Genomic DNA, 26658 nt, shown 5'->3' with positions numbered 1-26658 from the left:
TTAATTTTTCTCAAAACATATATTTATGTCTCCTCTCAGTACACCTTTGAGCACCTTTGCCAGAACCTCCAGGAATGTGCAGTTCCCCCACCCGGCACCCATGTCCTCCCTAGCCCTTGGTGACAAGGCCCTTCACAGCTTGCACAATGGCGTCCTTGTCAATACCGAACATCTTCAGCAGCTCAACTGGCTTCCCACTTCGCGGTACTTGGCCAACAGCTAGGCGAGTGACAGTGACTCCAGGTTCACCCATCACGGCAGCAGATACTGCCTCACCTATGCCACCTGAGCAAAGGAGAAGTCAGAGAGGTCTTATCCCTGGGCACAGGCACCACCCGCCTTGCCAGAGCAGACATCACTAATCTACCAGAGGATCATCGCAAACTAACATGACCTTGGACTTCTGATTCTTTCAATTCTGCCTCCAGTGTGTTGGGATTACAAGCATAAGCCTGCCTGATTTTATGCAGTATTGGGGACTGAACCAGAGCTTCATGCACACTAGCAAAAGACTACGAATGGAGCCCCACACTTAGTTTTGTCTGTAGCTTTGACTGGCCTAGAACTCCCTATTCTAGATCACAGTGGCCTTGAATTCAGAGAGTCACCTGTCTCTGCCTTCTGAGTGCTGGGATTTAAAGGGATGTTGCCATGTGTCACTTAGCTTTATGTAGTTAAAGTTTTTCCTAAATGAGTGTTTTGCCTGCATGTCTGTGAACCACATACATGTTCCGTGCCCTCAGAGGTCAGAAGAGGGCGTTACAGATGGTTGTAATGTGCTGTGTGGGTGCTAGGGATTGAACAAAGGTCCTCTGGAAGACTGCTGAGCTAAGCCTTTCCGGCTCTTTTAATATTTTAAATATTTCTTTCTTTTTCTTTTTCTCTTTCTCTTTCTTTTTTTTTTTTTTTTTGGTTTTTTGAGACAGGGTTTCTCTGTGTAGCCTTGGTTGTCCTGGATTCACTTTGTACACCAGGCTGGCCTCAAACTCACAGAGACCTGCCTGTCTCTGCCTTCCCAGTGCTGGGATTACAAGCATGTGCCACCATGCCTGGCTAAACATTTATTTCTTTATTTAGCATGTGTGTGCACACATGTGTGGTACAGGTGGAAGTCAGCTGGACTCCCAGGAGTTGTGCACTTGACCTAAGAGTCTAAGCTCATCTCTTCCTCAGAGGCTTCTGTAAGCAAGAAGTGGCACGTACGCACAGAAGATGCTTGTAACGGACTCAAAATGACACCCACTATTGCTTTTCCCCTCTGCTTCTGTCCAGTCATCTTACTGCCTTTATCTGAGGCCCAGGAGCTCAGCTGTAGCCAGAAAACCCACAGCCTTATCCAGGTACAGCTGAGACTCGGCTTCTTTTTTTTTTTTTAATGTATTTATTATGATGTGTACAGTGCTCTGCCTGCATATACAGCTTCATGCCAGAAGAGGGCGCCAGATCTCAGTATAGATGGTTGTGAGCCACCACGTGGTTGCTGGGAATTGAACTCAGGTCCTCTGGAAGAGCAGGCGGGGGCTCTTAACCGTTGAGCCATCTCTCCAGGCCCAAGACTCGGCTTCCTCTGAGGTTCTGGGCATTGGCTGAGGGACCCGGGCAACTCCCTGCTGCTGGCTGGCTCAGGTGCACAAGCCCCTGGCAGGCCGTGTGTGGCAAAAGCAGACTGTCCACCCTTGGCTTCCTGACCCCAGCACGTTCTCTAGCCTCCCTTGCCAGCCTGGTACGGCCCCAGTTACCTTCGTAGTAGTGGTCCTCCACCGTGAGGATCCTGCCTTTGGTGGCTCGGGCACTGTCAAGAATGAGCTTTCTGTCCAGGGGCTTGATCGTGAAGGGGTCCAGAACACGGATAGGGATCTTCTCTGTGAGGGAAGACCAGGGCGTGGCTAAGAGAAAGGCTGGGCCCTGTGCTTTTCCCCGTGGTAGAACGTCAATGACCTCCTTAACCTGAACGGGGTACCTTGGGCCTAGGAAGAGCTACCCTTTGGGGCTAGCCGTCTGGCCCCTTGCTCTCACTGTTGAGTCTTTGCTTGACAACCCCCTCTGGGAGGGAGACTGTGGTCAGCTGTGTGCCCTGTGGGCTGTTCAGGGAGAGAACAAGGCTCTTTTCCTCCTACGCCTTTGAAGATAAAGGGAGGCCCTCAGACGTCTGGCCTAAGGTAAAGGCCCGTGGGATGATGGGGAGAAGAGCTGTAGTCAGCGAGCTTCGCAAAGAAAAGCTAGGAGCTCAGAATACCTAGCTGCTTAGACACCCTGCTTGGGTGGGACTGTCTTGGCCTCTGGGGCCTGCCTTGCTACAGCCTCAGTCCTGTTACCCTAACACTGTACAGGCCAACAGAGGTCACCTAACCAAGCTATTGCCCATTGCTCTCTGGTTCTCACAGCTTGAGACGTGACACGCCTGGTGATCCTAGATCCTACTGAGAGGAGGCTAACGCCTGTCCCTGCAACAGTACTAGCTAACACACTCATAATAATAGTATTTAGTCTCAGGCCACGCCTACGTCCTCAGGATGGTCATCAAGGCTAAGCACCAGTTTACAGATGGGAAAACGGAGACACCATGATGGTGAATAATTCGTTTAACTAGCGCTCGGCTGAGCTGTGATTTTAGTTTCACTGATACACTGGGGTCATAGAGTAGGGACTATAGACACTAGTCCGAGATCTCAGCATCTTGCTAGACGTGGTGTCACAGTTCAAAGGGTGGCTTCAGTTATTGTCATTATGTTTACCTAGAGGTTCTGTGTAACCTTGAACCCCAAACATGTGCTCAGTCTGTGACCTTCCCAGTCACCCTCCCCTTACCTTTCTTCAGCATCTCTGCAGCAGCCAAGGCCTCATGCAGAGTTACGCCAGCCCCGATCACTGTCACCTGGTCATCCTTGCTTTTCAGAACCACCTGGGGATGGCATGGGGACAGTGAAGCTCAGTGGCTAGGGGTCAGGGTAGCGGCAAGGTGGGTGGCTCGCTGGGGTCTGAAAGGCACTAACCTTGGCTTGGCCAACCTGGAAGTCCTCGTTGTTGCTATAGATGATGGCGTTTTCTGGGCGGCTGGTCCGGATGAAGCAGATGCCCTGAGAATGTAACAGATAAACTGAGCAACAGGACAGCTTAGACCTCAGAGGGTACAGTTTTCTTTTCTTTAAAAAAAAATAAATAAATTTTTAAAAAAAAATTTATTTCTTATGTATATGGTGTTCTGCCTGCATGTACACCTGCAGGCCAGAAGAGGGCATCAGATCTCATTATAGATGGTTGTGAGCCACCATGTGGTTACTGGGAATTGAACACAGGACCTCTGGAAGAGCAGTCAGTGCTCTTAACCTCTGAGCCACCTCTCCAGCACTTTCCTAGAGGGCCGCTCTTCCTACATACAAGCCTGTTCCAGCCCTCAGGCAGTTATAAACTGGGTACAGCCTTTGCGTCCTGGCCCTTACAGCAGGGAGGTGGGGCTTGTTCTCTGAACACATGAGAAGCATCCATAGGCTGGCTAATCTGACTGGAAGCAACTTCTAGAAGGTGGCCATGGACTAGCCTGGCCTCTCAGTGGGGCTACTCCCCAGAATGCCTCAATAGAGTTGGCCCCTGCCTCAGGTGATGTGCCAGTCTGTGGCAGATCTTGATTGGGACGGTGAGGCTCAGTTTACTCTGCTCAACTAAAGGAGGGCAGACATCAGCGGTCATATAGACAGTGTGCTCATCAGCAGGCCATGCCTGCCGTGATGCATTAAGAATGGCAATGTTTCAGCTGGGCGTGATGGCACACTTTTAATCCCAGCACGCGGGAGGCAGCTATAAACCTGTTTCATTTAAGCTATAAACACCAGAGACAAGGTCAGGAAATACCTGCTTGGATAGGCAGTGACCAGTTCTGCTTTGTGCTGCCCTCTTCCTCTTCCCCTATGGAAGAATTAGCTTCAAAAAGAACAGCCACATGACTAACCTTCGTGTTGGCTGCTAATTCCACCGCCTTCTCTGTTGCAACTCCGTCGCTTGGGTAAAAGACGGTAGACATGGGGACTGACCGAAACATGGCCAGGTCCTCCAGGGCCATCTGAGAAGGCCCATCTTCCCCTGGAGGATTGGAAAGAAGCAGCCGATGATTGGTACCCTGGTCCCAACAACAGCCTCCCACATGCAAGGAAGCTATCGGTGTTAGCGTCTGGTCTAAACTCACCAATGGACACGCCGCAGTGGGAGCCGCAGAGGTTGATGTTGCTCTCAGAGATGGCTGCCATGCGGATCTGGTCGAAGGCTCGAGTAAAGAAGGCTGCAAAAGTGCTGCAGAATGGCACTGTCCTGTTGCGTGTGGCACAGCCTACGGCAATGCTCACCTGAGGACCAGAGGGGCAGATCAGCCCTGAAGCCTCCCTGGGCCACACGCGGAAGGGAGGAGCTTGTGACCCTAACATGCCAACTCATGGGAGACACCTGTATACCTGTGGACTCTGAAATCTGTTTCCCAACCCCAAACTCCTTTAACTTGAAATATCATCTCTCTCTCTCTCTCTCTCTCTCTCTCTCTCTCTCTCTCTCTCTCTCTCTCTGTGTGTGTGTGTGTGTGTGTGTGTGTGCAACAGCTGTGGCTGTCCTGGAACTCTCTTTGTAGACCAGGCTGGCCTTGAACTCATGGAGATCCGCCTGCCTCTGCCTCCCAAGTGCTGGGATTAAAGGGGCATGCCACCATACCCATCTTAAAACTCTTAAATCATTTTCCTTTGACACCATGTATGGTCACAGTAATCCCAGCATTCAGGGTATAGCAGGATCAGGTTTTCAAGCTAGCCTTAGCTACATACTGAAATCTAAGGCATCTTGGGTTACAGGACAGCCCATCTTAAAAAAAGGTTTTGTAAGGCCGGGCGTGGTGGCGCACGCCTTTAATCCCAGCACTCGGGAGGCAGAGGCAGGCAGATCGCTGTGAGTTCGAGGCCAGCCTGGTCTACAAAGTGAGTCCAGGATGGCCAAGGCTACACAGAGAAACCCTGTCTCGAAAAACCAAAAAAAAAAAAAAAAAAAAAAGAGGTTTTGTAGATCAGCAGGTCCCCTTTGCCACCACAGCTGTCCTACATACAAGCTCCTCACATACGCAGCTGTCCCCTGAGAATAACCACACCCCAAAGTGGCTATCAAAGATCAAAGGCCAATGCTGCTTTTGTGGTTTCTTTGAGCTGACCCGTGAGTGGCACTTGGCACTGCCAATATGGCTGCCCGGGGGAGGAAGAGGGGGGCTTCAGCCTGCAGCCGCCCTGTCATGGCAGTCCTATAGCTGTGGCTGGCTGTGCCCCTCCGCCTACCCTGGAACTCACCATGTTTTGCTCGGCAATGAAGCACTCAATGAAACGGTCTGGGTGCTCCTTTTTGAAGAGTTCCGAGAAGGTGGAATTTTTGGTGTCCCCATCCAGGGCGATGACGCGGTCACTGGCGTGGCCCAGCTTGGCAAGGGCCAGTCCATAGGCCTTCCGGGTGGCTATCTGTGGGGAGGAAGAAAGGCCCCTGAGTACCACTGAGGCGCACGCAGGGCTCAGACCTGTAGACTTGTCTGACACCTGGGGATTTTGAAGACGCTTCTGAGGGACAATATGGCAGCAGGGGGGGCAGGGTCATAGCACATGCTTGTAGCTCCAGCTCTACCGAGTCAAAGGCAAGAATATGTTGAACTTGAGGCCAGCTTGTGCTACATAGTGAAACTTGGTGTCAAGAAACTGAAAACGACAAATGCAAGAAAGGGAGACAGAAAGTAAATAAGGCCGGTAACACTCGGAAGTGGAAGGCAAGGGACCAGGAAGGCTCAGAGCAGGCTGCACAGGTTCACTCAGGGAAATGCCTCAGATCAAGACAGCTCTGCCCAGCTTCACCAGACCCACGAAGCGGCCCTGAACTCTGCAATTGTTTCAACTAGAAGCTTGCCACGCACCCTGCCCTCTGAGCCTCTGCAGGCACAAGTTCCCCCTGGCTTCCCTCTTTGCCACAGCTCTCCAGAAGGCACACCTTAGCCCGGACCTTGGGAAGCCAAAGAAATAGGCCCACCCTAGTTCCTAGGAGCCAACCAGGTACCTTTTCCCCCACTTTGTAGTTGGGTGGGGTGGGCATGTGGATGTTCTCAATGTCCACTGAAGGGGCATCCTCCTGAGGGGGAGTGGCTAGGATCTTCTTTTTGCTCTGGACCTGGCTGTAAATCTCCTGGATAATCTGGTCGGCCATGTTTTTGGGGAGGGGCTTCCCATGCCAGGACTCCTTGTCTTCAATCCCTGTAGGCACGGACAGAAGGTCAGGGAAGACCGCCCACAGAGGACAACCATGAGAATGGTGGTGTCACAGAAAAGAACAGGACACCATTAGGGACAGACACAGGGAGAGTGGCCGATGATTTCTTTCTTTCTTTCTTTCTTTCTTTCTTTCTTTCTTTCTTTCTTTCTTTCTTTCTTATTTATACAGTGTTCTGCCTGCATGTACACCTGCAGCCAGAAGAGGGCATCAGATCACATTACAGATGGTTGTGAAACACCATGTGGTTGCTGGGAATTGAACTCAGGACCTTTGGAAGAGCAGGCAGCACTCTTAACCACTGAGCCATCTCTCCAGCCCCCCGATGACTTCTATATGCCCACCTCCCAGGGAAATAGCTCAGCCCAGATGAATGGGAAGAGAAGGAACCATGTGTGGGCAGATGTGTGTCCCCTTTGTCACTGTCCCTGCAGGCTGTTGCAGAATATTTGATCCCATTGTGATCTCTGAGATTGGGAACTATAAATACCTGTCTTTTGTTTGGCTTGGTTGAGCCCTAACACACACCTTTAATCCAAGAGCTATCTGTACACGGGATTTAGTAAAGCTAACCCTAGGTCAAGAGGCGGAGCAAGAAACCAGCTAACAGGGATTAAAGAGCAGGAGGGACTTAGAGTTGAGGGGTATTTAAGACAGCGTGAGACGTGGCAGGGCTCTTTGGCGTATTGGCTCCTTAACTTGGGATTTTAGCTTAGCTCTCTAGCTCTTGAGCTCCTCAGCTCCTTGACCTTGGCTTTTGGGCCTTGGGCTACCAAGCCTTTGGCCTTAAGGATTTTTTTTTCCCTTTTCCTCCTGGGCTGTCAGCTGAGCTAGTGAGCCTTTGGGGCCTTTTCCATCAGGATGTGAGCTGAGTAGGAAGGTCAGGTGGGGGCTTTCTCTGCCTCTCTGAGCTAGCAGGTTTTTACCCCAGCATCTGTCTCCTGAATTTTTATTGGTAAAATAGAACGATTAGGATTTTCTTTTCAAATAACAGCAGACTCCTGCCCCAGTCTCCACAGCCCACACGGAAAAGTCTGCTGGAGAACTCAGGCTCAGCTTTCTGGGGGAGTTGGCGAGGAAGCTGAGGACCGAAAGGGACAGAGAGTAGTACTTCTAACTTTATGTGACACATTTGTGAGCAGAGTGGGGCCCTCCCGTCCCCTCAGAGCTCCACCATGCAGGGACTTAAGATGTCAGTGTTGCCCAAGTAGATCCAAGAAGAGAGAGACCAACCCTCCCAGGAAGTACCAGGCAGCTCTGAGGTACCTCCAAAGCCCTACGTGGGTTCCAGGGTTAACTGAAATCCTCAGGCTTGGCAGCAGCCACCCTCATCCACCTCGCACCATCTTACTTAGCCCCCTTTTCCTTTTTGAGACATAGTCTCACATAACCCACATTGGCCTAAAACTCCTTATGTAGCTGAAGGTCACCTTGTTCTCTTCCACCTCCAGCACCCAAGTGCTGGGACACCAGCATATATATGTACCATATATTCCCGGTCCTATGTTCTGTCTTATTTATCTCAACCATTTGAACTGGGGTGAGATCACCGTCTCTGATCACTTAGAGCCTGATTTTTCCCCATCTTTAGAGCAGGCAAGGGTTAAACAAGGTCTTGGGATCTGGAGTTCGCCCCTGGTGCTGCGGAAGGGTCATGCCTCCTTCACTCTCAAGTAGGGAAGCTTTGTCTAGGGACCTGGGAAGGCCTCTGCCATATACTACTTCATTGCATTTTCTTGGGGAGAATTTGGGTCTTCCTAGGAGCTCCTGGGCTGTACCTTACTATGTTACACTGCAACCCAGGACAGATGGTCAGAACCAGCTGGGCGACTCCATTAAGTGCCACCCTACACTAAGGTAGTGTACAGGGGCTTTTTCACTCAGAGAACCTTCTGTCCGTCCATACGGCTCAGTTGAGACCAGTCGCTTTAGGGACCAGCCAAGGGCAGGCATTTTTCCAAGCACAAGGGTCACTGTGGGGGTGGGGTAAGCTCACACACAGACCTGAGATCCCACGGCCCTTGAACGTCTTAGCAATAATGGCAGTCGGTTGGTGCTTGGCCTGACCAAAGGCCTTGCACAGCTCCTCCACGCTGTGTCCATCCACAATGATGGTGTGCCAGCTGGAGACAAAGGGAGCACACGGTAAGGGGGCAGCCAGCTGCCAGAGTACCCAGAGAAGCCCTCAGGGGAAAGATGTGGCCCAGCATCTGGGAGCTTGCCTGACATTCCATCCCATGGCCAAACTCCAGCTGGAAAGTGTTAAGACATTTTCCAATCTGGACGGACTTTCTTTCCCCATATTATCTTGTTTTCTTTGGTTACTTTTAATTTCCCTCCTTCCAAATAATTCAGAGCTTAGCTCATGCCCTGCCTCTTCCATCCTGATCCATTCATTTCCTGGGTTTGGAACCCACCCGTTATTAGATTCATAAAACGTCTGGCTCAGGGCTTGTTTGAAGGACACATGTGACCACGGATGCTGCAAACTTTTATACACTCAAGCATGTTACCTACCATCTGTCAAGGAACTGGGACAGGTCTGTGGACACGGACATCTCACCCCTGTTAGGGACTGAAGCCAGGGCCTTGGGCATGCTAGGCAAGGGCTTTACCACTGAGCTGTGACCTCACCACCACATGCCCTCCACACCCTCAGCCAGTGTGGTACCTCAGAGCCCCCAGCTGCAGAGCATCTTGTCTTTGAGGCTGAGGGGGAATGCTGAGGTGAGGAGCCCTCAGGCTGGCACCTACCTTCCTTGCTTTGCAACACTGGATTCAGCATTCATTGTCACCAAAGGCTCAAGTGCAGAAAACCTGACCCCATTTCACTAGCCGAGGAAGCCTGTTCTTGCTCTCTAGGCTGGCTGGGGTTGGAATATCCCTCTCATGTTCACCTTTGCCTCATGTCCTTTACTGACTGAGTTGGCCTCACTGACTGAGCTTATATATATACCTGTGTACCCTTCTCCTCATGAACAGATTAGTATCTAGGTGGTAAGCTATGCAACCATGTAAATAAACTTGCTTTAAAGAGCTCTCTCAGGCCACAGCCTCATACATACCCAAAGGCCTCACAGCGCTTCTGATAGATGTCCACCTGGTGCTGCAAAGGAGCTGGGTCACTCTGGCCCAGACGGTTCACGTCAAAAATGGCAACGAGGTTGTCCAGCTTGTAAATTCCAGCAAAGGCCATGGCCTCCCAGACAGAGCCCTCAGACACCTCTCCGTCTCCCAGCAGGCAGTATACGCGGTAGCTGTGGACAAGAGGCAGGTAGGAGGGCTGGTCCCCCTCCCCTGGGAGAGTAAAGCCCTCAACACCACCTCCTTCCCAAGAAACCGACTGGGCAGAGGTGCAGCTATGGACAGCAAGCAGCAGGGACATGGAAAGGTCAAGGTCAACAGCATCACTAGGACCCTAAAGCTCAGCTCACACCCAACATGGAAGCTACCAGGAGCCACAGGACTGGCTGCTGAGCTGATGGGGACCTGGATGATAAGAATCAGAGTTGGGGCTGTCAGGGCAAGAGAAAAGCAAGGAAGAATGCTTGGATGGGCTTGGGAGGCTGGCTCCCCAGCAGGGACTGGATAGATGGGACCCTGGGAATCAGGGTCATTCCACCAGGGGGAAGAACGGGGCAGCTGCTCAGCACAGGGACCAGATAGGCTCTATGGAAGTCCCAAGACTTGTCCTGGACCTTCTCCAGTGGAACTTTCTCCCCTCACTACAGGCAGAGTGTCAAGGTAAGACATCGGGATACATCACTCAGAGCAGAAGTTTTGTTGGCCCCATGAGAGGATGGGGTGAAGAGGGGGTGGGGCTAGAGGCAGGGGACTGGTTCAGAGACCCAGCCAAGAGTCACTGTCTCCACCATGGGCCCACCTATGGCTGGTGCTGGGCCCTGAGCTAATGGGGCCCCAAATCCACAGAGAAGAAAAAAATACTCAAGTGAGTCAAAGGACTTGTCTGAAGGTTACAAACATGTCTGACTGCATCTTGGCTGTCAGCTCCTTGCTATGTACAAATGCACACAGAAGGATGGGTGTTAGGATCGGGGTGGGGTACCCCTATACCTTGCCTGGTGTCCAGCTGTGTGGCTCTGCCTGCCCAGGCTCACAGAGGACACAGACACCCTCTAGCTGCGCCTGAGAAAGGCCCTCATGCTGGCTGGTGGTGGGCCCAGAGCCAAGCTGCTAGAGCCGTCAGCATGACTCAGCACTCCCGCAGGCTCAGGCCAGAGACTTCCCTTCATGTCTCCATGTCTCCCTGCCTGGGGCTTCTCTGGTAATGTGTCTACTAGGTGGGCCCAGGAGGGGCCCACATTTCAGTCATGTGCTTTTTTGAAACTTGGCTCTCCTCAAGCTGTTTTTTTTTTCTCTCCCTACAAGTTACTAGGGGCCCGGACACTACAAAGGAGCTCTGGCCTGATACAGCAGCTTCCCGGGAGGACCTCCATGATAGGTCCCAGAAGAGCGGGCATGAGGGGACCCTGACCTCCAGGAAGAGCTCTGGAGGTAGGGTGGCTGTATCCCATCCTCAACCCACTCCCAGAAAGTCAGACTGGAGCCAAGCAGAGTGACAGCATAGCCTTGGACCTCAAGATCAGAGACAAGGCTGGCCCCGCATGGTCAAAAGACTAAGGTGGGGGAGCAGTGTATCCTAAGGTGTTGTGTGAATAGATAAGGGCGCCCAGGCTAACCCTTGGTGGAGATGCCCCATCTGTCAAATGTTAGGGATTTGTACTATACTGTGATCCATCTGAATGCCTGTACTAGCGTGGCTGTCCAGAGAAAACCCTAGGACTCTGATTTATTGTCCTTGAATCCCAGAGAGTAACATACCAGCAACTTGAAAACACTGAGAAACTTGTTTTTTAAAACTGTACCAGTGTTGACAAATAAATGTACTTAAGAACAAACAAAAAATGTTTAAAGAGCTTGCAGGGAGAGAATGCCAGCCACCCACCTGGCCCTATCTATATGCCACCTCTGGGTGCCTGGCTGGGCCTGATAGATCTCTTGGTGCCTGGGCTGGTCCACCCACCCCCGGAACTGTCTGAGGGCCCAGGCCTCAGCCGACTCTGGCTCTAAGCCAAGCCAGCCTCTGGGAACTCACGGGAGCCCTTCTCCCTGCATTGCCTTGTTCTATTCTATCTTTCACAGGTGATTATTTCACTGTAGGGAATAATTAACTCACATCACTGGTTCTCGGCCAGATAAACCGTCCTTAAGCACACACCTCAATTCTGAGACACTTCACCCCAGAGTGAATCATTTCTAAAGCTCAGCTGTGATGCCGGTGACCGTGAACTGAGAGGCTGAGTCCTGCAAGCTCTGGGCTCTCCTAGAGAGATTCAGAAGTCTCCACCTCCAGGGAACTTCCTAGGAACAGTCAGTGCTCCCCAGTGTGGGGGCAGGGCAGTCAGGCTTTCTGCAGCCAGCTGTCCTCAGAGCCACCTGGGTGTGGCCACTCTCCTACTCTGGTCTTCAGGGAAGTGGGATGTCCTGGGCTATAGGGCAGTCCCCTCCAGCCCTCCTAGGCAGCTCTGCTCACACAGTACCTGGGAACTATGAGTGTGCCCTCCGGTCACCCAGAGCAAGACCAGAGTACGTGGGTAAGTGTTCTCTGTAAGTGTTCACCTGCACACCCCTCCAATCTCTCAGGGGCTTCGCCAGGTGAAAACTACCAGTAAGCCTTGTTCCCACATGGTGGACTAGAGGAGCTGTTCTGACCAGGGCTTGCTCCTAGCAGCCTGTACACTCTGCTTCCTAAACACAACCTGTCCACAGCAGATCACATGGCTGAAATCTGTCCCAGAGGGCATTGGGAGTGCTACAAAACCTATCTACCAGGCTGTGCCCACCCAGTGCGGCCTCTTTACTAGCCCTCCAGAACACAATTTAACCCTCTTCGGAAGTAGCCTGGCCAGGCTCCCTGGCGCCTAGTCAGACATGGGAGTGGAGAGGCAGTCTCCTCTGACACTTCCAGGGTCCCGGCACCAGACCAAGGATGTGTGGTAGCGCCAAGCACTTCTGTCCTCTGAGTCTGTCCCATCTGAAAAGGGTGCTGGCCCGGTCCCCATCTTCAGGGCTTTGAGGTCAGAAGATGGTACGTGTTCATTTTACATAGCCCCAATCATGCAAGAAGGGGAGCCACAAAGGACCCCTTCCCAAAGTGACCAAGGGTAGGAGTAGGGAGCGGGGGTTACCTGGCTTTGTCGAAATATTTGCCTGTGTATGCCATCCCACAAGCAGCTCCCAGACCTTGGCCCAGGGAGCCAGTGGCCACATCGGTGAAGGCTTGTTTCTGTTGTAAGAGAGAGCCCCAGTTATTCAAGGGCTCAAGTAAAGAGCTGATTGTTTTCAATTCACCCCGCCCCTGGGGTCCTGGCTTCTCTGGTCATGGCAGCCAGGACAGCATTGCCACCCAGAGCCACTCTCTTGCAGAAAGTCCTTCTGGAGACTGAGGTTTTGGTTTTTCAAAAAGGGGTTTCTCTGTGTAACCTTGGCTGTCCTGGAGCTGCTTTGTAGACCAGGCTGGCCTTGAACTCACAGCTGGCCTGCCTCTGCCTCCTAAGTGCTGGGATTAAAGGTGTGCGCCTGGCTCAAGGCTGAGTTCTTGATTCAGACCACAGAGTCACTATGGGAGAGGGTTCACTTCTAAGCCCTGTCCTCCAGTGAGCTGTGTGACCTCAGGCTGGGTACCAAACCTCTCAACACAGCTTGGGCACTCTGCAGGGTCCTCTCTCCTTGAGTGGTATTACCCACTCATGGGTTGGGGACTCCTGTGGGGAAGGGAAGCTTGGAGATCATCCTTGGTCTGTTCTCAAGGATTCACCCCTGTGCTGAGGTGAACACAATGTGCTCCCAACCCACAGCCTTCCCTCCTCATCACAGTTGGCTCCTCTCTCTCATTGCTCACCCTTGTGCCTGGGAAAGGAAGATAGATGACAGGTCCAGGAGGCCCCCTGTTGGGTGACTTACCGGGACAGGATGCCCATCCAAGTCAGAGCTGATCTTCCTCAGATTCAGCAGCTCGGCCTCCGGCAGGAACCCAGCTTCTGCCCAGACTGCATACAGGATGGGCGCTGCATGTCCCTGTGGGGGGCGGGTGTGCATGACAGAGCGGTCAGAAGCCGAGCTACTGAGGCCATTCCCGCTCCGGGGCCTGGCTGAGCCGGCCGACCAGGATATCCATTTCAGATGAGGAAATCTCTGAAGGCCGCTTCTCTTCTTTCCTCCCTCTCCAGACTCTTGGTCTGCAGCCCATAGTTCCCACAGCCTAGAGTGGGTAGGCACCATGGCAGGGCACAGCTGTGCTGCTGGCTGGCTGAGAGTCCAAAACCTTAGCAGGCAGCCGCCACCCTAATCCCTGCTTCTGGTGCGAGACATACTTGGGACAGACTTCTAAGCCCTGTAGCCTGCCCCGGGGAAGCCAGAGGCTGTTGAGCCAGGCCAGAGGACAGGTGGTTTTCCAGCAATTTGTGGTATGGTTTGCAGCTGTGAATTTTACCACAAGAGGAAAGACCTACAGGGCATCCGTCCGCACTCCCATACTGAGGTGGGCTGTCACTCACAGGGAGGGCAAGCTTTGGCCAACTTCAGGACGCTGGCACAAAGTAGAGGGACTCAGGCAGAAGGCAACAGAGGCTCTCCAGACCTAGATCTGAGTGCTGCCTGTCAGCATCAAAACTGAGCACGTACCAGCAGAAGAGCAGGTTCCACTGCCTCCTACCCATCTTTGAGGCATCTTTCTGATGGACCAGGCTACTCAAAGATTAACCCATTAGTTTTGGGCACTGGCTCCTTAGCTCGAGCACAATTTACCAGCTCTGCACCAGGCATGAAGGAGGGAGGAGGACAAGCAGGTGGGCGGGGCTTAGAGTGACCAGTGGGTCTTCTCCAAGACCACTCACCATTCCATGGTCCTCACAGGGCCCAGCCTTGGGCAGGTGTGGCTGGCAGCGCGGAGGCTCTTACCTTGGAGAGCACAAAGCGATCATTGTGAGGGTTGCGGGGATCCAGGGCCTTGTAGCGCATTGTGTGGAAAAACAGGACAGCCATGATCTCGGCGGCACTGCAGCATGATGTGGGGTGGCTGTGGCCAAGGAAAAGACAGACATGAGCATCGTGGCCCTGAAGCCTAACCTACAACATCCACTCTGGCCATGTGTCAGGCGCCTGGTCCATCAGAGCCGTGTGCTCCTGTTCCCTAGAAACATGGTAGGGGTTTCAAAGAGGCTTCTGCTGATGGCTTAGGATCTAGAGTGGCTAGTGGGTATCAGGGACTGCCGTACCTTCCAGAGAGTACCCAGCGTGAGGGTCGAGCTTAATCCCTACCTGGGAGCTCCTAGAGGGGCTCTAAGGACTCAGCAGTGGAGGGATGGCACTTCTACAACTGATCAAGGAGCCACACCCCAAAGAGGCCGCCCAGAAGCCACCTGTTAATGAGGAACATTCTGCCCACCCCAGGGTCCCTTGGGGCTATGGGCAGAGGGGAAAGGAAAGGTCTGTAAACCTGAAACATCGGATTTTAGTGTTCTGGTTGCGTTTAGAATGGACACTCAGAAAGCTAGCACTTGGAACCATGAAACACACAAGCTCATCTTCCACACAGGCTATCATAAAAGTAACATACTCTCCCCCCACACCTGTGTGTGGAGAGCTGAGGCGGGGCGAGGCTCGCCAAGACAAGAACCTGCCCTTCCCGCCGTGGAGCTGTCCAGTCTCCACTTAGCATCTTGTTTTGATAACGGAATGGTTTTAGAAAGCACAAGGATTATATCCTATTAGCTCAGGTGTCACAGGCTTCGCTTGATTACCTGGTCCCTGGCCCCGGAATGCGGCCAGAGGCTGCAGCTCCTGGCTTGTCCCAGAATCGGCCTAGCCACACTCACTATTAAGGTCAGCTTCCCGCACATGCAGCTGGGCTCAGCCCTGATACTGTCACTCCGGACACTCCACACTAAAACATGCCAATACCAAGCCCAAGGGCACATGCAACCCTGGGTGGGACTCACGCCAGCAGCCTCCTCCCCTCTGAGGCTTCCCGCCAGTTAGAGGTCAATGGCTCTCGGCATAGACGCGTTAGTAAAGGAATCAGAACTGTCCATGCTGGTTTAGTCCCCACATTCCCAACACACAATAGCCTCATACTTAACCATGTCTATGAACTCCTGGTCATGGGGGAAACACTACACCTGAAAAGAGGGAGTGGGGACATGTAAACAAGAAGCTTTTGCCCGGCTCACAGGGACCCTAATCCCCTGCCCCTAGACCAGCTGCCCCCGCCCCCACTTCTGAGTGCAGCCCAATTCCTAAAATGACTCAGCTCATACCGCGCTTCCGGAAGATCCAAGTTCTAATCCCAGCCCCCCATACCCATACCCACAACTAAAAATAAAATAAGCCTTTAAAAAGGGCAGGCGTGGTGGCGCACACCTATAATCCCAGCACTCGGGAGGCAGAGGCAGGCAGATCTCTGTGAGTTCAAGGCCAGCCTGGTCTACAAAGTGAGTCCAGGATAGCCAAGGCTACACAGAGAGAATCTGTCTCAAAAAACAACAACAACAACAAAAAAAAAAAAAAAAGAAAGAAAAAAAAAGAGAAAAGCCTTTAAAAAAAGAATGCAATTTGAGGGGGTTGGGAAGCGTTGTGGCTGTTATGAGGAAGCCCCAGAGGGGACGTGCCCACAGAGAGAAGCAAGATAGGAGCGGGGACTCGGCCTACTGACCACAGAGAAATCGTATGGCAGAGTACCCCAAGGCTCACATGGAGGCGGCATGGAGGAGAGCGAGGAGTTCCGCAGATCTCCCAGGGACAAACCATTGATTTAAGCTCTCCTTACACATCTGGCCAGCTGTGATGTAGTCTTCATACCCACTAAGTAAACCTATGTGTCCTCTGAGTGGGATATATGGATTGCATGACAAAGGATGTATGGAACTCACCCCCACCCCCAGAGCTCGGCTTCTTTGTTTATGAAAGGGGATGCTGTGCTTGGGGAGCCCAGTGAAAGTTAGTGCCAAAATAGAGTGGGCACTGCCACTGGTGGCTGAGGGTGCAAGGTACCACACCTCTTGGGGTCTTCAACTACTCATCTATAGGCCAAGACTCTTGATCAGTCCTGTCTACACAGAAAGTGTGCAGTTTGGAGCCAGGTCCAAGTAACAGTTCTCCCAGGCACCCGCTTCTCCCCACCTCTGGCCTTCTCCAGGCACCCGCTTCTCCCCACCTCTGCCTTTCTCCAGGCACCCGCTTCTCCCCACCTCTGCCCTTCTCCAGGCACCCGCTTCTCCCCACCTCTGCCCTTCTTCTTCAGGCACCCGCTTCTCCCCACCTCTGCCCTTCTTCTTCAGGCACCCGCTTCTCCCCACCTCTGCCCTTCTCCCAGGCACCCGCTTCTCCCCACCTCTGCCTTTCTCCAGGCACCCGCTTCTCCCCACCTCTGCCCTTCTTCTCCAGGCACCCACTTCTCCCCACCTCTGCCCTTCTTCTCCAGATCACACACAAGCTTCCTTGGCCCCGTCGCCAGGAGGGCTTCCTACCCGACAGCACTTTTTTCTGGTCTCAGGTTTCCCTGTAGGAAAGGCCAGAGAAGGGGCCTCACGGTTTCTCAGTGAGTGGACAAACCAGAGAGGCCAAGCGCTCACTGTGGCCAAAGGGGGACGGGAAATGGCAGCTAAGACCAAGCTGCTCAAGTACAAGTGGACTGAGTTTCAAGAGAGCAGAAATCTGTGAGATACATGTTCAGGTGTATGGATGTGCATGCACGTGGGAGCCTCGGTGGTCTTTCCTCTGGTGCTGTGGATCTGACCTCAGGTCCTCATGCTTGCACAAAGCTTTGTTTTTAAGTGCACATATTCGTTAATTTGGGTGTGGCAGTACACCTGGATTCTCAGCACTTGCAAGGCCTGAGGCAAGAGGGTTCAAGGACAGCTTGCTGTTTAGTGAGTTTCAGGCCAGTCACGGTTATATAGGAAGGTCTTACTTCTTGGTGGTGGTGTTTGGGTTTGTTTGTTTGTTTGTTTGTTTGTTTTTGTTTTTCAAGACAGGGTTTCTCTGTGTAGCCTTGCCTGTCCTGGACTCACTTTGTAGATCAGGCTGGCCTCGAACTCACAGTGATCCACCTGCCTCTGCCTCCCAAGTGCTGGGATTAAAGGCCACCACACCTGGCAAGATCCTATTTCTAAATAGAGTCTGGGTATCAGAAAGAAGTCCCTCAAACACCGAGCTGATTCCCACCCAAAACAAACCTCTTCCTGAACCTCAAACCATTTCTTCAATCTTTGTCCTGTTTGATGTTTTCCAAACCAGCGCAGCTGTACTGACATTAGCACACATCAAGTGTGTCGAGCTTCCTATTTTGAGGCTGGGACTGTCAGGGTCCTCAGAAGCCAAGTGACCTGTCCAGAGACCCAGTGCCTGCCATCAGCAGGGTTGGGGCAAAACCAAGACGCTAAGAGAAACTAGTGCGTGAAGAAGCAAACTGTGTGACATACACGGGAATAATGAACTATAAACAGGAGTGAAGCATGGACAAATCTCCATGTTATGCCACGTGAAAGAAGCCAGACCCAAAAGACCTCATTCTGTCCAATTGCATTATGATAAAATACCCAGAACAATTAAATTCACTGAGACAGGAAATCAGGCCCAGTGTGGGAAGGGGAGGAAACTGCAGACAGGCAGGAGAGAGCTTTCAGAGGCTAGGAAAAGCCCAAAAATTCAAAGTGATAAATTCACTAAATTCAATGACTATGTAGATTTAAAAAAAAAAATCTGAAGATTAGCTGAGAATACAACTCAGCGGTAGAGTACTTGCCTGGCTCTGGGCCCATCCTCTGGTACCACAAAACAAGACAAGTCAAAAGTGTACTTTTAAAACCTTTCACTCTGCCAAGTGCCCCTCCACAAAGCCGTTACAGATCTGTCTGTGGAAGGAGAGTGGTGCTGAGAAAGCCCAGTGAAGGAAGTTCTCAGGTGTCTGCACTCCCCAGACGAGTTGAACAGCCTTCAGCCATCACATCTCTCCACGCCCCGCCAATTTGTGGGTGCCCCAGTGAGGTCTACTCTACTTCACCTCTAGGTATAAGGGACCCCCTACCTAAAACCGCAGTGCTGCTCTGAACACTGAGGGAAGAGAAGTGCGCTTGATTCCGTAAGCTCTGGAGAGGCTACGCCAAGGCCAGGAGCCAGTATGAGTTCACAGGAAGCCACGAGGTTGTCTCCAGGAGAGGCTCATCTAATGTCCACCCCTTGTTCCCAGCTTTAAGGAGTCGAGGCCTTTAGCTCTGCTGACTCAGGGTCACCAGGACAAAGAGCCGAGAAGTCGAAGTCCGAGAGCAGCCAGGTGTCTTCAGCCTGAGTTGAGAAACACCGCTGCTTCTGCTGCTGAGGCAATCTCAACTGCTTTGCTCTTGCCTCAGTGAGAGGCAGGCCCATGGCCCCAGGCAGCCTGAAAGGAGAAGCTGGCCCTTGGAAGCCCTTTTGTGCCTGAAAGAGGCTGATTCTACACAGGGGCTGGAGTCCTTGCAGGGCCCTTTGCACATTTGGTCAGAATGTCTCTGAATGCTAGAGAGAGGAACAGGGAGATAGTTCCAACCTCTTCAACAGCGGGGGAAGGGCCCTCAGGGTCTGCTCACACTGACCCCTCAGCCCCACTGATGTGAAAGCCATGGTTTAGAGGCCATTTACGAGTTACATACTGGAAGTTTGGTCCCGAGCACAGAGGTAGTGTGGAACCCTGGAAGGTCCTTAGGTGAGCTGAGGTTATGCTTTGCCATGCTACTGTGGTTTGTGAGACCCCACTCACTCTCCGACTTCCTGTTTTGCTGTTTCTTTTATTTTTTTTTCTCCTCCTCTTCCTCCTGTGTGTGTGTGTGTGTGTGTGTCTGTGTTTCGAGATGGGGTTTCTCTGTATAGCCTTGGCTGTCTTGGATTCTCTTTGTAGACCAGGCTGGCCTCAAACTCACAGCGACACACCCGTCTCTGCCTCCCGAGTGTTGGGATTATGGTGTGCACCACCACACCCAGCTGTTTTGCTGTTTCTTCATCTCACACATATTCCCACCATGAGCCTAACCCATACGTGCTGTTTGAACTTCCTGCATCTAAAACAACAAGTTTAAATAACAACAAACCTAACAACCTAATAACCTTTTCTTTGGGCTGGAGAGCAGGAGACTCAGGGGGTTAAAAGTACTTATTGCTCTTGCCAGGGACCTAGGTTCAATTCCTAGCACCTACATGATGGCTCACAGCCATCCATAACTCTAGGTCCAGGGATCCAATGCCCTCTTCTGACTTTCACAGGCAGCAGGAATGCACATGTATACATACATACACGCAGGCAAAACACTTAATACACATAAAATAAAGAAATCTAAAAACAAAAATAAAACACCCCCCCAAAAAACCCAAATAAACAAACTTTTCTTGCCTGAGGGGGTGCTGGTGTCATACCTTTAATCCCAGTGCTTGGGAGGCAGAGGCAGAGGCAAAGCAGCCTGGTATACAACATGAATTATAGGACAGCCAGGGCTACACAGAGAAACCCTGTCTTGGAAAACCAAAACCAAACCAAACCAACCACTAAACAACAACAAAAAAAGAACACCTTTTTTTCCTGTAAAGCCATACTGCCTCATGTATCTTGTTATAATAATGAAAAGAAAAAAAGACTAACCATCTTTGTATGATCCTAAGGCTCTGAGAAAGGTAGGATCTGACAAGGACATCTCTGTTCAGAGCAGAGATGGACTAGACCTGTCTGCTGTTCTCTCAAGCCAGGTCTGGACCAGCCTATCCTCCCAGGTACTCTCCCTGAAGCTGGGGATCAGAAACCAGAAGGGACTGGTGCATCCTCTGGGGCTCACACAATCTAGCCCTGCAAGGTGAGGGTTGAGAACACTAGCCTCGGCAACCTGACCTCTTCGGACAAGGCCACTGGAGTTTCATTTTGTTCAAGCTCGGCTGAGTTGGACCCTTGCCACAACTGCCTCTGCACATGCAGAGTCTGGCCAATGTGGGTGCTGCCTCAACAGAAAGGCCCCTGTGGATGTCCTGTCCATCCAGCTCCCCACACAGAGGCCAGTGTGCTTACTTTCTGTGGCCTGGTGAGGTCTATTGCCTACAGGGCCAATGATGCAATCCAGGAAGGCTGTTCATTCGAGACTTCTTGCTATCCTGAAACAGCAACCTGGATCCTGATAGGATGTCCAGCCTCAGTGGGTGGCCAGTGAAGGCTGAACCAAAGTGTTCTATAGTCCCAGAGTATGGGACATACTGATTGGGTGGTCAGTTCAGCTGTCCACAACTGACCAGATCAGACCCTCAGTAAAGTACCTGCCCTCACTTGGTGGACCTCTCTCACTGCCTCCAAATAAACATTCAAGAGCCAAAACACACTCAATGTCCCAAGACTTCCTCTAGTATTTCCTGTACACGCATATACTCTTTGCACAAACATTTCAAAATCATTCTTGTGACAGGGGCTGAGGAGCAATGTTACTTCCTTCTGAAGAACAAAATTTCTCCAAGTAGTACTTTTCTGAACCTAAAATATCCACCATATATATACGAGAACCCGCAAGCCAACACGTTCATCCTATTTTGCATACCCACCTGTTCCATTTTGCACATGGATACATTCGAAGATTTCAATGAATGCCTAAGGCTACATTGTAAGCCTAAGTGGAACTCTGTAGCCAAGAGCAACCTTTTCCCCCCACCGGAGACCACCCCTGCCCTGGAAGTAAGGCCCCTTACAGCTCTAAATGTTACTTAATTTCTCTCCAAGCTCCAATTGACTTGCCCCTGCCCCTTCATTCTCCCGCCTGCTATTGCTCATGTGTCCTGGGAGGGAGGGCATTCTGGTAGACCAGCCCCACAACAGGGAGTACTAAATAGCCACTGGTTACCAGTTTGGACAGATCACGTAACACACTACATTTCAATGTCTTCATGTGTAAACTGATTATCAGAATACAACTCAAGGGCGCTGGGTCACCTCAGGAGCATCCACTTAGCAGCTCCCTGGTCTTGGAAAGGTCACATGCTTCTCCAGCTGTAGGCTGCTCTGCCTCTCTGACTAGACTTCAGACCGGTAGAGTTGTAGAAACTAGTGGAGAACAAGCAATAAAGGATGTGAAGACCTACTCTGTGCTAAGCTAAGGAGAGGACAGTGATGAAAGGAAGTCAGATCTTACTTGGACAGGGAACACCCCACACCACAGGCAGCGATCTAAACCCCAGAGAGATAACAGGTCCAAAGTATGCATGGGAAGGACAGTGGCAAAGGGCTCCCAGTTCAAACTTGAGAACAACCTATCTTAAAAAGCATGAGGAGTAGTGGGGCGTGGTGGCGCACGTCTTTAATCCCAGCACTTGAGAGGCAGAGGCAGGTGGATTGCTGTGAGTTTGAGGCCAGCCTGGTCTATAAAGTGAGTCCAGGACAGGCAAGGCTACACAGAGAGACTCTGTCTCAAAAAACAAAAACAATAACAACAACAAAAAACAAACAAAAAGCATGAGGAGTAAGTGGTAACCCACACTTAATAAAAGGCCAGCAAGATGTGCTCCGTTAGTAATATGTCCTGTGTGGAACTGGCCAGAATCCAGAATCCTGGTCTTTGTTCTAAGCTCACAGCTTGGTTGGGTTCCTGAACCCTCCCTACCCAGCCCCCTTCTCCCTCCGCCCCCCCCTCCCGTCAAACCATCCTACGATGCCCACACCTCTGTCTCAGTGCTCTTACACCAGGCCCGATAGAGACCTCAGAATTTCTTGAAACCACCCAGTGTGGAAACGCCGTTACCCCAGAAACTTCCTTTTCCTCGTGGGACTCGCCCCTTCATTCTACAAGGTTTGCCAACCTCCTTCCCCTCTCGCCCTCACACTCCAACCTCCTGCTTCCTGTCTGGGCTTCCTTGCCCAGGTGGCTGCGTCCACCTGGTCACCTCACCGTCCCCCACCCTGGAGTCCTCAGTAGCGCTGGGATCCAAAGCAGGACCCCAATCCACATATAACGGGAGTAGGAATAATAAGTGTGGAGGAGGAGAGCCTAGAAGGGTGGACCCCTAGTGCCCTGCATAATGGTGGGCTCCATAAAGATTCTCTGCTTACGGTGCAAGGGCTGAAATCCCAGCTCTCGCTGACCTTGGACAACAGATCTAAACCCGGGACTTCAGTTTCCCCATCTGCAAGCCAGTAGAACCAACAGGCTGGTGGAGGGGGAATGGGGCCCACACGTGCGCCAGTTTCTCCCACCAGTAGTAGTCATGGTGGCCTCCGGCATGCAGCCGCAGACCGAGGAGGTGCGCCCCGGTGCAGCGGGAGCGGGAAAGGCCGGGCCGGGTGGAGGCGCTCGCGAGACCGAGGCCCACGCGGCCGAGTTCGGCCGCTCCGGAGCAGCGGAAAGCTCCGCCATCTGATCGCGCCCCCGCTGCCGTTCTCGTGGCGACATCCTGCTGCGCGACACGGAGCCGGCGAGGCTGCAGGACCCGGCTCCCCGCCCTGCCAGAACCGTGCGCTCACCCAGAGCCCGCCGCGGTGGTGGCCTGGATGGAGCTGATGCGCAGGCGATTGGCCGTGTCCTTCAGGGCCTGTAGCTTCTGCTGATCCGGCTTGTGGTAACCTTCCATGGCGCGGTCGGGCGAGGACGAAGACGCCGGGGACAGAGACAGCGGCGACCTAGGCTCAGGCAGGGACAGGCAAGGGCCGAGGCCGGGCGCAGCGGGCCAGTGCGTTAAGACTCCTCAGGACCCGCCTATGGGGCGGGGCGGGGGCGGGGCGGGGCGCCGGATCACCCGAGACCGACGAGCGGCCTCCGGCCCCGCCCCGCACTTAGTGGACCCTTAGAAGCTGCCAAGCCTGGGGTGTATGTCTGGGCACCGTGTGCTCTGTTGGAATTAGCCACTCACACTAACAGTAGGAACAAAGTAACTTTGCCACTACTCCAGGTTCTAAGCATGCCTCAGAGTTCTGCGGCTGACTTGGGTAGGCTTGAGAAGAGAGAGAGAGAGAGATGTAATTACACTTTTCTAAGGGAACCGTTAAGACTTGGCAAGGCCCAAGGACTATCCTCAGCCCCCAAAAGAGCCCAAGGTTTTACTAGGAGCGGGCTGTTTCAGACTACTAGAGCCTGCAGACTAGGAGCAGTTACTAGGAGCAGGCTGGTTTCAGACTACCAGAGCCTACAGACAACAGTAGATTCGGAGAGATTACTGGGTTTGCCCCTGGGTCTATAGGGACAGGAGCACCTACTGCATTTACTAGACCTGGTGGACCTCGCAGAGTGAGGTATCAGAAAGCATTGCCATCACAGCCTCTTTAGATCTGTCTCATTGAATCCATGACACACAATACTGTTTCCGGAGGAGGAAGTTGCGTTTTACAGAGAAGAGATGAAGGCAAGCCTGTGGATGGGTGCTGGGCAGAGGCAGAGGAAGGCACCAGTGTAGCCTCTATCCAGGGCCTCTCTGTGTCCTGCACATAGCTCAGACTCAGAGTCTTGAATCAAGGGTTCCATATATCTGACCGTGTCTCTTTTTTTTTTTTAAATTATAATGTAGTTACAACATTTCTCCCTTCTCTTTCCTCCCTCCAAACCCTTCCATGTATCCATCCTTGCTCTCTTTCAACCCTACACAACGACGTAAAGGCAACTAAGGAATCCTGAGAGTGGGAGAAATAGTCTTCTCAAGCCTACCCAAGTCAGCCACAGAACTCTGAGGCATGCTTAGAACCTGGAGTAGTGGCAAAGTTACTTTGTTCCTACTGTTAGTGTGAGTGGCTAATTCCAATGGTTACCCAGTACCAAGTGGTCAACTTTGAAAACATACATACATGTAACATTCTACAGACTGAGCAGGTTAGGGTTAGGAAATGTGCCTACTTGCATGTGATAACAATATAATAACAATCACAACAACAACAATAATAACAACAATAATAAAAGAAGCTAACTTCTATGTATCCACCATAGTGAAAATACCCCTAACTCCATTTGACCATCATAGGCTTCTAAGATCTTGTTTCTTTCTGGGGTTCCACATTAATTGGGTCTAGAGGAATTTTAATTCAGAGCATGGCTGCTCTGGCGAGAAACGACATCCAAAGACCTTCTAGGTCTGTGTGGTCTGGCTGGAATACAGACACGCCTTTAATCTCAGGAGACAGAGGCAAGCAGATCTCTGAGTTCAAGACCAGCCTGGTATAGAGCAAGTTTCAGATGAAGAAAAGCTTAAGTGCAGGCCTGGTGGTACACACCTTTTATGCCAGCACTCAGGAGACAGAGGCATGTAGATCTCTGAGCTCTAGTCAGTTCTGTTCAGGCAGTTGGGTTGAATCAGTGAGGTGAGAGGCAGTGCAGTGGAGGTGAGTCTGGAGAAGTTCAGTGTGTGGAATTCAGAGGCAGTTTTACCAGGAGAGTTTTACAGAGACAGGCTGAAGAAAGAACAAGCTAGCCACAGGTGAAGACAGAACGAGCCAGAGAGTGAGAAGGAGCCAGAAGATTAGAAGAAATTGCTAGAGTTAGTTTGAGCTAGAACAGCAAAGTTGATCCAGCCAGCCAGAGTTCAGAAAGAACTCTGTGGTTAGTAGACAGAGGCAGCAAGCCTCCAAGATCACAATTACCTCTGGAGAATAAAAGTTAATTTTACAGGTGGGTTTGGTTCACCCTGGATTTCAGCCGTATTCCAGTGCCTTTGGTCTTCCCTAAGGTCAGCTTTGGAATCAGAATCTTGGTTCTGGAGGTGCTGCCAGCATCCTGTTTGTTAGGGTAGTTCTCCTGCCTGTGGGTTTGGGTCTTTATTCAGATATCTCATAAACCCCATCTCCTTGGGAGTAAGGCCTTAGATTCCAACCTGGCTTCCAGCTCCCTTCTAGTTCCCCTTACATCCTAGAATCTTTGAGCACCCTATTGGTATTCCTTGTGGTCACCAGAGGAAATTCCTATTGTTTCCAATCATTGTCCTTCAGCTGTCTTCCTCCACTGTTGGAATCAGTCGTCAATAAGCCCTCTAGCCTCTCTCCCATTCTCTTGTTCCTGTGGCCTCCACCCCATCCATATCAGCACACTAGTGTCTCTCCTTGCTTTAAGAACATCAAGGGCCATGATGGAGAGATGGCTCAGTGGTTAGGAGTACTTGTTGCTTTTTCAGAGGACCCAAGCATGAGAGAACCTGCATTTAGCCTGGTGTAATGTATGTGACCTTGAAATCTGAGCACCGGGAAGGCAGAGGCAGGTGCATCTGTGCTGCTCACTGGCCTCCTAGTGCAGCTAGCCGACTTAGCAAGCTCCACATTAACAACAGTATCTCAAAAATTAAATTAAACTAGCAATGGGTGAACAGCCCAGGAGGAATGACACCCGAGGCTCTCTGCCTGCACACACATGCATATACGTGTGCACATGCACTCACAGAAGCACACACTCAGCTGTGCGTGGTGGCCTACACCTTAAGCCCAGCATAGGGGAAGCTGAGCCAGGAGGATGGAGAGGTTGGGGGCAGCCTGGGGCTACATAAGGAGATTCTGTCTCAGAAACAGAAACCTGCCAAACCCATTCCCACCTACAGGTTTGCTTCTGAGGTACCCTAAGCCAGTAAAGCCCTTCTCTTGGCATTTCTCATTGCTGGGGTCTGAAGCAGAGCTGCTTTCCTTTTCTTTCTTTCTTTCTTTCTTTCTTTCTTTCTTTCTTTCTCTCTTTCTTTTTTCTTCTTTTTGTTTTGTTTTTTTGAGACAGGGTTTCTCTGTATAATAGCCCTGGCTGTCCTGGAACTCTCTTTGTAGACCAGGCTGGCCTCGAACTCAGAGAGATCCACTTGCCTCTGCCTTCAGAGTGCTGGGATTAAAGGTGTGCGCCACCACACCTGGCCAGGGCTGCCTTTCTAGCTGCATTATCTCTTTTTCCCCCTCTCTCTCCCTCCCTCCCTCTCTCCCTCCCTCCCTCCCTCCCTTCCTTTCTTTTGGTTTTTTGAGACAGGGTTTCTCTGTGTAGCCTTGGCTGGCCTTGAACTCACAGAGATCCACCTGCCTCTGCCTCCCCAAGTGCTGGGATTACAGGCATGCACCACCGTGCCCCCCTGGTGACAGGAATCTTTGGTAGTTAAGCACGTAAATCTCATTCTTTCTTTCTTTCCAGCGTCTGATTATATATAGCCCCGACTGGCCTATAACTCACATGCAGACCAGTCTGGCCTCAAACTCACAGAGATTCACCTGCCTCTGCCTCCAGAGTGCTGGGGTTAAATTATCTTATGTCAGTTTCAGAAGAATAGAGGATGACAGTTCTAGCTTCTGGATCTATTCCTATGAACTGTAATGACCTCTTGTACATAGTAGGGGCTCAGTAAGTGCCAATGAAACGAAAGCATTACTCAGTAAAG

The 26658-nt window shown here is 51.6% G+C and overlaps 1 protein-coding gene across 1 annotated transcript; it reads right to left on the bottom strand.

Moving 5' to 3' along the window:
• On the bottom strand, positions 1-23030 carry Tkt (transketolase). The gene is made up of 14 exons (XM_051140887.1): positions 22805-23030; positions 14251-14368; positions 13255-13368; positions 12480-12577; positions 9336-9527; positions 8275-8393; positions 6061-6254; positions 5313-5477; positions 4181-4337; positions 3947-4077; positions 2994-3077; positions 2809-2902; positions 1740-1862; positions 1-285 (listed from the first exon to the last, which is right to left on the bottom strand). Exons 1-14 carry the CDS (start codon positions 22909-22911, stop codon positions 110-112), a joined length of 1872 nt encoding a protein of 623 aa, XP_050996844.1. The 5' UTR covers positions 22912-23030; the 3' UTR covers positions 1-109.
• Between the last annotated feature and the right edge of the window lie 3628 nt (positions 23031-26658).

The sequence above is a fragment of the Acomys russatus genome, chromosome 3 (assembly GCF_903995435.1).
Source record: "Acomys russatus chromosome 3, mAcoRus1.1, whole genome shotgun sequence".
NCBI lineage: Eukaryota > Metazoa > Chordata > Mammalia > Rodentia > Muridae > Acomys > Acomys russatus.
The sequence above is the reverse complement of the archived record's forward strand: the minus strand, read 5'-3'. Positions and strand labels throughout refer to the sequence as shown.